Below are 11,778 nucleotides of genomic sequence, written 5' to 3'. Positions count from 1 at the left end.
CAAATAAACAGTGAAAAAATGAAAGAAAAAGATTTTAAATAACATTGATTAAAACTCATTTAAATCATTTAGGAGTTTCAAAATAGACAAGGCCTTACTTTTAATCCGAAGTGACGCATGTCTTGAGAAAAATTTATTGCCCTGGTGGTCTCCACTGGACCCCCGCTTGCCCCCTTTCTTCCTACTGCTCCTTCGGCTACCAGAGTTGGTGGTACATGAATCCACATCTGTAGTGACTGCATCTGTGTCAAGGTCTGAGGGGTCATTATTTATTAACTTCCCATATGCCATCTGCTGTTGGGAAATTTTATTGCGGCGAATCAACTCCGAATCCGTCATTGATTCTTCATAGCCTCCCATGTCATTAAACCTGTAAAAAAAATAGTGTTCTTGGATGAAATTAATGAGCATTAGCTATATCAATTTCAGCAAAGTTTGGTCAGTAGATGAGTTTAACTGTTTTCCATTACAAGTTATAAAATTGTCCAAAATAGTCAGAAATGATGAACGAAGTTCAGTTGTCTTTTCGTTTTTCCCCTACAACAATATCCCTTGAAAGAAAAAGGCAAGACGTGGTTGAAACATTTTCGTTTGTCTAACTACCTTTACGACACTCTCAGAAGACTGTAAACAGATATCAAAACTTCGATCATCAGCTGACGGTTAAAACAATAGTTTAAAAACTCTTTTTGCCAGCTACACTATTAGAGCAACTCTTTGCTCGTTATGTTGATTTTATGTCAACATCATTATAATGAGAGTAAAGTTTGGAACCTTTGCGGGTTGCGACCCCACAATCTCTTAATTGATTGCAATCCTGTGCTCTCCACTGAGCCAACTGGTCCATATTGCGAAAGTCTTACTATGCTCTCTTATATTGAGCTATAATTTCAAGCTCCATCTTTTGATCACATTTTATTTACTAGTGTGTATACTCTAACACACTCCCTTAAGTTGTGCATCACTTCTCCTCATTTTCAACTTCTGCAAAGAGCGCTATGCAGGGGCTGTAACCTATTAGAGCAACGTTTTGCTCCTTATGTTGATTTAATGTCGACAGTATTATAGTGAGAGTAAATTTTAGGACCTTTGCGGGTTGCGACCCCGCAATCTCTTAATTGATTACAATTCGGTGCTCTCCACTGAGCCAACTGGTTCACATTGCGAGAGTCTTACTATGATCTTTAACAGCAGTTAGGCTTAAGAGTATCGCAAAACTCTGAGATCAAAGACTTGATTTCTTCTCGGTTCAAATTTTCAAAAGTTAATGAATTTAAATGGGCCTAACTAAAACATTAAAAATGACAATTCGAAGGAAATTTCCTATAACTAGTGATATCTGATATTATCTGCAAGAAAAGCTTAACGTTAGTTAGTAAAACCAGTAGCACTTTTGACTTCGTGCATTGATTTTTCATAACTACTCAAAAGAGTTGTCATTAAAACTTTTTGTTTTCTACTTTCTTACGTTTTCGCTAAAATAAGGTTGTATCACGCATCCAAAAATTTACAGCTAGTTTAGTTACCTGAAATTTGTTTGTCGCCAGGAAAGTGAATGTCAGCAAAAAATAATATAGAGAATTCTCATTTTTGCGTTTATCACTTGTTCCTTTTAGCTAAAAATGAAGAACCGCGATAACAAATTATAGAGATTCTGGACTGCTTTTTCCCCTACAATATTATACCTTGAAAAAAAGGCGAGACGAAGCTCAATTATTTTTGGTCTCACTACCTTTAGGTGGCTTTCAGAAGACTAATATTAGATATCACAAACTTGATCCCAATCTGACGCTTAAAATAATATCTTAAAAATTCTTTTTTGCCAGCAAACTATCTAATTGCACAATTTATTTGATCTACGTTGAATTGTTTAAAAAGAATTTTATGTTATTTAAAAATTTCCTGCCTGGAACTATTCTTGAAAATCATTAACAGTTTTTTTAATTGGTGGCTCCTCAGTGCAAAGAAAAAATCTCGGAATCTAAAATGGGGGACAGAGGCTATCTTTCAGTTTTTTGAGGTTTCCCATGAAGTAACAAACAAAAATTCTTCTGTTTCAAGGTGACCAATTTTTTCTGGGAAATCATTTAGTTGCACATCTCTTTCCACGTACCTGCGAGGACTTTCATTATTGAAGAAAGTTTGGAGACTTGAACTCATCTCGGCTCAAATTTTTGAAAATTAAAGGATTTAACTGGCCTAATTAAAACACAAAATATTACAAATTAAAGAGGTTTTCCCATTATTAAAAATATCTGATATTATCTGCATGAAAAGTTTAAGGAAGTTGTTAGCACAAAAAACAAGTAGCACTTTTTGACTTGATACAAGGATTTCTTAAAACTAATCATAAGTGCTTTCATTAAAAATTTATACTACAACTTTTATTGCAGTTTCTGCAAATTAATTTACTAGGAATTTTTTTTGTTATGAGTTGTGTCACGCATCCAAAATTTTCTGCTTCTTTAGTTACCTGAAGCTCGTTCGTCACCAGATAAATGAATGCCAGCAAAAAAGCAGAGAAGTATTATATTCGTGTTTATCAATTTTTTTCTCTATTTAGGTATAAATGTAGAACCGTGAGAACAAAATGTGTGTAGAAATCCCGATCTTCCTTTTTGGTTTCACCTAAAACACTATCATTTGAAAGAAAGAGGCAAGACGAGGTTAAAATTTTTCTTTGTTTGTCTCACTACCTTTACGACGCTCTCAAGACTAAAAAAGGCGCCACATCTTTGATGTCAAGCTGACCGTTAACATAACAACTTAGGTTTTTTGCCAGCTAACTATTTGCTTGCACAATTTACTGGATTTACATTGAAGTGATCAAAAAATATTGTGATTATTAAAGGCTTCCTACCTGAAGTTATTCATGAAAATCATCAAAAGATTTTGAATTAGGTGGCTCCTCCGTGGAAAGAAAACAAAACCGAGAATCTATGTTGGGGGACAGAGGATATCTGGCAGTTTCTGAGATTTTCCTTGCAGTAACAATAACTACGATTGAGTTTCAATGTAACCAGTTTTTCGTTCACAGAAATCTTTTAGTTGCGCAGCTATTTCCAAGTATTTGCTAAGGAAACTCATTATCGAGGAAAACATTTTCTTTTATAACAATTGTATATTACAGATCCACTTCCCCTTCTTTTATCAAAAACAATTATCCTTAAGCGTAGTGTCAGAGACCTTAATTGTATTTTAAAAAAGTTGAGAAAGTGAACTCTAAAAAATTTTTTAAAAAAAATTGTAAACGTAAAAAAAATTGTCGACAGAAAAAAGCAGTTCTTTTGTTTTCAGGAACAAATAATCTCTTCTCTAACTGAATAAATTTTTCAAACAATTTCAACCAACCCCATATGAGGACAATTGATTAAATTGCATTTTTCTTTCCGAAAAAAATGCGTACACAAAGAAACAACTTTTCATAATGTTCAATTTGAAGATGTTGGAGATTGGTAACGCAAATGCAGGGTAGATTATAATTAATATTCAAACTTTCAGTAGTTAGATTTTAAAATGTCGCAAAACACTGAGATCAAAGTCTTGAATTCTTCTCGGCCCAATTTTTCAAAAAAAATTTGAATAAAAATAGGCCTATATAAAAAAGTAAATTTTCGAAGATAACTAATAATTATAATATCTGATATTAACTGCAGAAAATGTTTAACGAAGTTGTGAGTACAAAACCAGTAGCACTTTTGAATTGATACAATGATTTTTCAAAACTACACATAAAAACTTTTTTAAAAAAATTTTATACTAAAACTTTCATTGAAGTTTCTGCAAACTAATTTTCTACAAGTAAATTTTTTGCTATGATAAGATTATGTTACGCATCCAAAAACTTTTTAGATTTTTTATTACCTGAAATTTGTTTGTCAACAGCAAAGTGAAGGTCAGCAAAAAAGCAGAGAAGTCTTATATTTATGTTTATCACTTTTTTCTCTATTTAGCTATAAACGTAGAACCGTGAAAAAACATAAGGACTTCCTCGTTTTCTTTTCCTGCAACACAATCCCTTGAAAGAAAACAGCAAGAGGAGCTTCAAACATTTTTGATTAGCTCACTACCTTTACGACGCTCTCAGGAGACTGAAAATATACATCACAACGCTGATCCAAAGCTGACGGTTAAAAAAATAGCACACAAAAAAATTTCTGCCAGCTAACAATCTGTTTGCACGATTTATTTGTTTTATATTGAAGTGAAAAAAAAATATTTTGTGCTAGTCAAATATTTCGTGCCTGAAGCTATTCTTGAAAATCATCAACAGTTTTTTTTAATTGGTGGCACTTCCGTGCAAAGGAAAAAAATCTGAGAATCAGTAATGGGGAATGGAGAAGAGTTTGCAGTTTTGTTTTCAGATTTTCCTTGATTTAAAGATAATACATGCTTAGGTTCTATTGTGCCCAATTTTTGTTCAGAGAAATCCCTTAGTTGCACATCAATTTCCAAGTTCTTACGAGGGACTTTCATTATCGAAGAAAACATTGTCTTTTATAACAGCTACATTTTACAGATCTACCTCTACATCTTTCATCAAAACCAATTGCCATCCCTAATTGTTGTTTCAGGGCCCGTAATTGTATTTAAAGAAACATTGAGAAGGTGAACGTTAAAAATTTTTAAAATTTGACGATAGAAAAAAGGGAGTTTTTTGTTTTCAGTAACAAAGAGTTTTTCCTCTAACAGAGTAAACTACTTATAGACAAAGAACAATTTTTGGACATATCTGTTAGAAGACAATTTTCAACCAAGCAATTTCAACCAACCTCATATTAAGACAATTGATGAAATAACATTTTTCTTTCTGAAGAAAAGACGTACACAAAGAAAATACTTCTTATACTTTTAATTTTGAAGATGATGGAGATTGATAATGCAAAAGCAGGGTCAATTTTAAACAAATTTCTGATTTTCAACAGATAATTTGAAAAATGTTGCAAAATTTCTAACTTTCAGCAGATAATTTGAAAAATGCTGCAAAAAAATGTTCAACAAAACAATTTCAACCAACCTCATATGAAGACAATTGATGAAATAGCAATTTTTTTCGGAAGGAAAGACGTACACAAAGAAAATACTTCTTATACTTTTAATTTTGAAGACGATGGAGATTGATAATGCAAATGTCAATTTTAAACAAACTTCTAATTTTCAGCAGATAATTTGAAAAATGTTGCAAAACACTGAGTTAAAAGACTTGATTTCATTTCGACCCAAAATTTTAAAAAAAATGAAAATTGAAAAATTTAAAAAGGCCTAATTAAAACATAAAATATTACGAAAGATTTCCCATTATTAAAATATCTGATATTATCTGCATGAAAAGTTTAAGGAAGTTGTTAGCACAAAAACAAGTAACACTTTTTGACTTGATACAAAGATTTTTTTAAAACTAATCATAAGTGCTTTCATTAAAAATTTATACTACAACTTTTATTGCAGTTTCTGCATATTAATTTACTAGGAATTTTTTTTTGCTATGAGTTGTGTCACGCATCCCAGATTTTCAGCTTTTTTCGTTACCTGAAGCTCGTTTGTCACCAGATAAATGAATGCCAGCAAAAAAGCAGAGAAGTATTACATTCGTGTTTATCACTTTGTTCTCTATTTAGCTATAAATGTAGAACCGTGAGAACAAAATGTGTGCAGAGTTCTCGATCTCCTTTTTTGTTTTCACCTAAAACACTATCATTTGAAAGAAAGGGGCAAGACGAGTTTCAAATTTTTCTTTGTTTGTATCACTACCTTTACGACGCTCTCAAGACTAAAAAAGGCGCCACATCTTTGATCTCAAGCTGACGGTTAATATAACAGCTTAGGTTTTTTTGCCAGCTAACTATCTGCTTGCACAATGTCAGCAAGAAATAGAGACTTTTCTTATTTTCATTTATCACTTTTTTCTGTACTTAGCTATAAATGAAGAAACGTGAGAACAAATTGGGGAGTTTCTGAGCTGCCGTTTTGTTTTTTCTCTACAACACCATCCCCTGAAAGAAAAAGGCAAGACGATATTCAAATAGTCTTTTTTTGTTTGTCTCCTTACAATAATCAAGCTCTCAGAAGACAAAAAAATAGACATCACAACTTTGATCCCAAGCTGACTGTAAAAATTTTGAAAATTTTTTTGTGCCATCTAACTATTTGATTGCACAACTTATTTGATTTACATTGAATTGAAAAACAACATAGTTTGTGCCACTTAAATTCCTGCCATTTGGAAGATGATGGAACTTGGTAAGGCAAATGCAGAATAAATATCAATAAATTTCAAATTTTTAGCAGTTAGGTTTGAAAATATCGCAAACCACTGAGTTCAGATACTTGATTTCTTCTGGGTAAAAATTCTCACAAGATAACAAATTTTAATCGGCCTAATTAAATCGTTTAATACTACAAATCAAAGAGGATTTCCCATCATTATTAATATCTGATATTATCTGCATAAAAAGTTAAACGACTTGATGCAATGATTTTTCAGAACTACTCATATGAATTTTCATTTAAAATCTTTTAACAACTTTATTGCAGTTCCTACAAACTAGTTTCTTATAAAAAAAATTTTGCTAACATCAGGTTGTGTCACTCATCCAAAAATTTTACAGCTAATTTAGTTATCTGAAATTTCTTTGTCACTAGTAAAGTGATAGTCAGTAAAAAAATGAGAGGTTTCTCATTTTATCGTTTATCATTTTTTATTTAGCTATGAATGAAAAATAACGAGAACAAATTCTGGAGTTTCTCAGCTTCTTTATTGTTTTTCCCCACTATCCCACCACTATCCCTTTGAATAAAAAGAAAATACGAGGCTCAATTTTTTTCGTTTGTTTTGCTACTTTTACGACGCTCTCAGAAGACTAAAAACATACATCACATCTTTGATCCCCAGCAAACATTTGAATCAATAGTTTAAAAATTTGCTTTTGCCATTAACTATCTGGTTGCACAATTTATTAGATTTACGTTGAATTGAGCGAAAACACATTGTGGTAGTTAAGTTCCTGCCTAAAGCAATTCTTGAACATCATCAACAGTTATTTTAATTTGATAGCTCCTCCGTGAAAAAAACTTGTTTAAGATTATATGTTGGGGAAACGAAGATATCGTGCATTTTTTAAAGTTTTTCTTGTAGTAATGATAAACCATGTATGAGTTTCAATGTAACCAATTTTTCGTTCGGCGAAATCATTTAGTTGCAACTCTGTTTCCAAGTACTAGAAAGGGACGTTCACTATCGAGGAAAAGATGGTCTTTTACAACAGCTAAATATATTACAGATCTATTTCCACGTCTTTTATCACAAAACAATTGTCATCCCTAAACGTCGTTCCAGAGCCTTTAATTGTATTTTTAAAAAAAAACGATGAAAAGATGAACGTTAAAAAAGTTAGCGTTCATCCTTTTCTCTATCAGAGTAAAAATTTTTATAGAAAAAGTGCTTGTTTGGACATTTTTATTAGTAGAACATATTAAACCAAACATTTTCACACAACTCCATATGATGACAATTAAAAAAATTGCATTTTTTTTCAGAAAAAGTGCAAACACAAAGAAACCACTTCTTATATTTTGAAGTTTATGGAGAATGGTAATGCAAATTCAGTGTAAATTATAAACAGAATTCAAATTTTCAGCAGTTAGATTTAAAAATGTTGCGAAACGCTTAGTTCAAAGACTTCATTTTTTCTTGGCCCAAATGTTCAAAATTTAACGGATTTTAATTCGCCGTACTAAAGTATTAAATACTACAAATCGAAGAAGAATGCCCATCAGAAGTAATATCTGATGTTATCTGCATGAAAAGCTTAACGAAGTTTTTAGCACGAAAACCATTAGCCCTTTTGTCTTGATGCAATGCTTTTTCAAAATTAGTTTAAAAAAATTTTTACTACAAGTTTATTACAGTTTCTACAAACTAATTTCTTTTTTGCTATTATCAGGTTGTATCACACACCCGACATGTTTTCAGCTGGTTTTTTTTTACCTGAAACTTATTTGGAACCAGCAAAGTGAATGTCAGCAAAAAGCACAGAACTCTCATATTTGCGTTTATCACTTTTTTCTCTATTTAGCTGTAAATGTAGAACAATGAGAACAAATTGTGGTGTTTCTGACCACCCTTTTTGTTTTCTCACTACAACACTATCCATTGAAAAGAAATGCAAGACGAGGTTCAATTAGTTTTTTTGTTTGTCTCACTACCTTTACGACGCTCTCAGAAGACAAAAATCGACAACACAATATTGATCCCGAGGTGACGGTTAAAACAATAGCTTAAAAACTCTCTACAATATTGAAAACAATAGAAAGTAATAATTTCAATTAAAAAATAATACTAAATATGTGTGTTTTTGCTCGGTCAAAAAGAAGTTAGACCTAACCTATTAGCATCGGCAGGATAGCTCTCAACAAGCGATGGGTTGGTGTAGAGTTGGGAGGTCTGGACGACCAAAGAGCGTGAGTGGGGGGATGAATGAGGGGCTCAAACTTTTAAGTATAAGGAACGCCCTTCACATCATGAAACTGTCTTGAAATTCAAAATTGTGATGCAAATAAGTTTTGCAGCCGAAATGTTATGACAATAATTTAAAATATTAATTATAAAACAATTTGAACTCAACGAAATGACTTACAGATTATGAGAAAATAATTTCAGCAGTCTATTGACAAAACAACTGTTTTTAAAAGCTCATGACAAGCTGATTATCTGTCAGATATCTAAAAGTGTGCTTAATTTTTGTCTATGACCAGTTTTCACAGAAATTATCATAAAACTATAAATGATAACATCGATCAGGTTGACAAAATCCTTCAGATCTTTAAATTCTTAATTGCACAATTTTTAATTGTTCCAACCCTCTTGAGGGGGGAGGAACTATATACTCAAATGGGTTTTTTTGTTCCGTGAATTTTCGCCGCTCGATATATTCATCGTAGACAGTTGAGACTGGTATCATTTAGAAAGCTCGTCCAGCGTAGAATATTGAATTAAAAAGATTCTTTTAATTTTCGTTTTCTACAGGGAGTTATCGAGGTTTAAACTTCAGAGAAAAGAAGAGTGAATTCACGTTGTTTTTATTCACATTTTCCGGAATTTTTGCCTAAATTTTCGTCAATTTTGCTAAAATTTGTCATAATTTTTAAGAATAGTGTCATTCATTTTATTTTTGAAGACGAAAAAGAATTGTTAATTGTTTTGATTTAATTTTTTTTGTTCAAAAAATCTGGATAAACATTTCAAAATTTAGCCTTTTTCATCAAAAACAGCACGAAATAAGCTACTTTAGTCCACTTTGATTAAATTTGCCGACAGTACACCCCCAAACAACACTCATACAACCTTTGTAGACTCAGAGGGGGGCTATTTCTACTTCAGAGTCCGCTGAGAGTGCACTGTAGTTAAAACTTTGACATTTTCTGCTAACTTTACTCGTTGATTACCAAAAATGCAGAATTTATTTTGAATTTTCAACTAACAAATTATCTATATCTACAACATTCGAAAAATCGATTATTCCTAACGGACAACAAGTATTAGCAGGGCTCGTTTTGGGCCATTCTTGGACTGTTACAATCCAAAAAAATCGGGTTGTAATCAGTCGGTCTTTTTTTTTTTAAAAAAAAAGACTTTTTTAATAATAAAGAACAGAACATATCAAATTAAAGCTCAGGAGTGATAGGTGCAACCAATTCGCTTGCTAAGCAGCTCCAAGCTAATGCATTTAGTTTTTTAATTGAAAGTTTATGGTCGTTCCTTTTTTTAAAAATAATTGACTTTTCAATAAATAATGGCTTAATTAACTTTTCCTCTAATTTTTTCTTAATTTGTCCAACTTCCAGCTTAGTGTCAACAAAGAGAGACTGCTTCTTCCTTCCACTGGTTTAACATTAATTCTCGGTTGCAGTTTTAAGCCTGAAGTTATTGTTTTCTGGCTTTGATACTACAAGATTTTAGATTTTTGTTTGTTTTGATATTTGCCAGTTTTTCACGTTTTCTAATTTTGTCACATTATCACATTTTTAACAGTTCTCATATCACATTATTAGCGTTTAAAATAATGCGAACTTGAACATATTAATTTCCTGAAAGATACAGATTATTGTTTTAACGGCCTCGACACTTCTTTCTTGAAGAAATCAATTGAATTTTTTAGTTTTGTTTCTATCTGTCATTTATACTTTGTCGTTTCAGTCGTATGAAATTTCCTGTATAGTGATAGCTTTCATTGACTTTTCATGGAAAAACAGAAGAACCGATATTCTGATATTAGTAGATAGCTGATGGCTTTCATGACTTTGAAAACAATCGTTTTCCAAATTTTAAAAAAAAAACTTTTTAACATCGCAATTTTGTTCTTTTTATGTTTCTTTTTGTTACCTAATCTCGTTAGTTAATTACAGGTCAAATATGACATTATGGGCGTCAAAGGAATAAAAGGGATTGGTGTCCCAAAATCTTTTTTTAAAGAATTTGTTATGACCTTACTGGCTTCGACACCGGTTTTTCACAAAAAAAATCAAATTAATTTGATTTTTGTCATATTTGACGTTCTTTTTGTAGATGCAAGAAACATTCTGGATAATTACAGGTCTCGAGGGCTTCCTTTTCATGAATAAACGACCCTATTGAAATAGCTTTTTTTGTAATTAACGCCTTTCATGACATTGAATGTAATTTTGTTTCGAAAAAAAAAATTAAAAGTATTACATACTTTAGCACTTCCCTTTTTTGTCTACTTGTTACCTAGTCTTACTAATGAATGGCCACGTACTACATTATAGCTGTTTGAAGAAGGCGCGATCAAATAAATTTTGAGTGCCAAAATTTGGCTTGACGGTTTTGACAGCGTTTTCTGGCAAGTTTCAATTGAAATTTTGTTTGTTCTTTGTTGTTGTTTTTAGCCGCTTTAAAAAATGAATAAGGACAGGTCCTAATGCCCTTCTATAGAAGCAGTGGTAATGGTAAAATTGTGGTAAAATTAATTGATTCCTAATGGTATTTTTTAATTTGAAGTTAACTGTTTCAAAAAAATAAGTTAATTTTTTTACTTTACTGTTTTTGTTCTTTTTTGTATAATTGTTACCAAACCTTTTTATGGACTGGTCGCATATGTTTTTTGGTGATTTATAAGTTATTTTTGTTTAGTTTTAGGTTTATCTGACGGTATGCTGACTTTGTTATTAAATTTAGTTTTTGAGAGGGACATAAATTTTTTGATGTAATTAATGTTTGTTGTTGTTGTTGTTTGATTTTGCTGTTCGTCTTGACTCGCTTTCTTAATATTGACATATTACAGCAATCTAATGCATCAATTTTTACTCCACTGAGTTATTTGCTTTGGAGGCTATCTTATCGTTCATACAGAATTTTTTGAAAAAGACTTGGGCTTTTTTGGGATTCGCAAAAAATGATTTTTGGGTTTTTCTATCTGTTCCTCATTTGGTAGACAATTATGCCAAAATTGTGGATGGGCGGGGTCGGAACCTTGTGTGCTATCGCACATTACCGAGCCGCCCTGTTCATGAAAAAAAAATAAACAAAAATAGAGAATGAAAATGACCTTGATTCTTTCATTTTAATTTTTCTAAAGAAACTCTCCTTTTCCTATTTTGTTAATCCTCCCATTTCATCGAGGAAACGCCAACTGCCAATTCTCATTAAATGGAAAAACTTTTAAAACTGGGAAGATCCAACATATGGCAAATCGTGTCCTGTGGCGGTGCGCACTCAATTGAGAGGCTTATTATTTGTATAGGCGAAAAAAAATTAGTCCT

General features: G+C 31.8%; 1 protein-coding gene across 2 annotated transcripts in view; it reads right to left on the bottom strand.

Moving 5' to 3' along the window:
* Positions 1 to 11,778, bottom strand: part of LOC142342709 (ankyrin repeat and fibronectin type-III domain-containing protein 1-like) — a 96,246-nt gene that overhangs the window by 68,564 nt on the left and 15,904 nt on the right. For both annotated transcript variants that reach the window (XM_075394222.1, XM_075394223.1), the window contains exon 5: positions 99 to 370. In XM_075394222.1, the coding sequence (XP_075250337.1) occupies positions 99 to 370 (272 nt within the window). The remainder of the gene's footprint in view (positions 1 to 98; positions 371 to 11,778) is intronic.

This window comes from Convolutriloba macropyga, chromosome 7 (genome assembly GCF_964194025.1).
Source record: "Convolutriloba macropyga chromosome 7, txConMacr16.3, whole genome shotgun sequence".
Classification (NCBI taxonomy): domain Eukaryota; kingdom Metazoa; phylum Xenacoelomorpha; order Acoela; family Convolutidae; genus Convolutriloba; species Convolutriloba macropyga.
The sequence above is the reverse complement of the archived record's forward strand: the minus strand, read 5'-3'. Positions and strand labels throughout refer to the sequence as shown.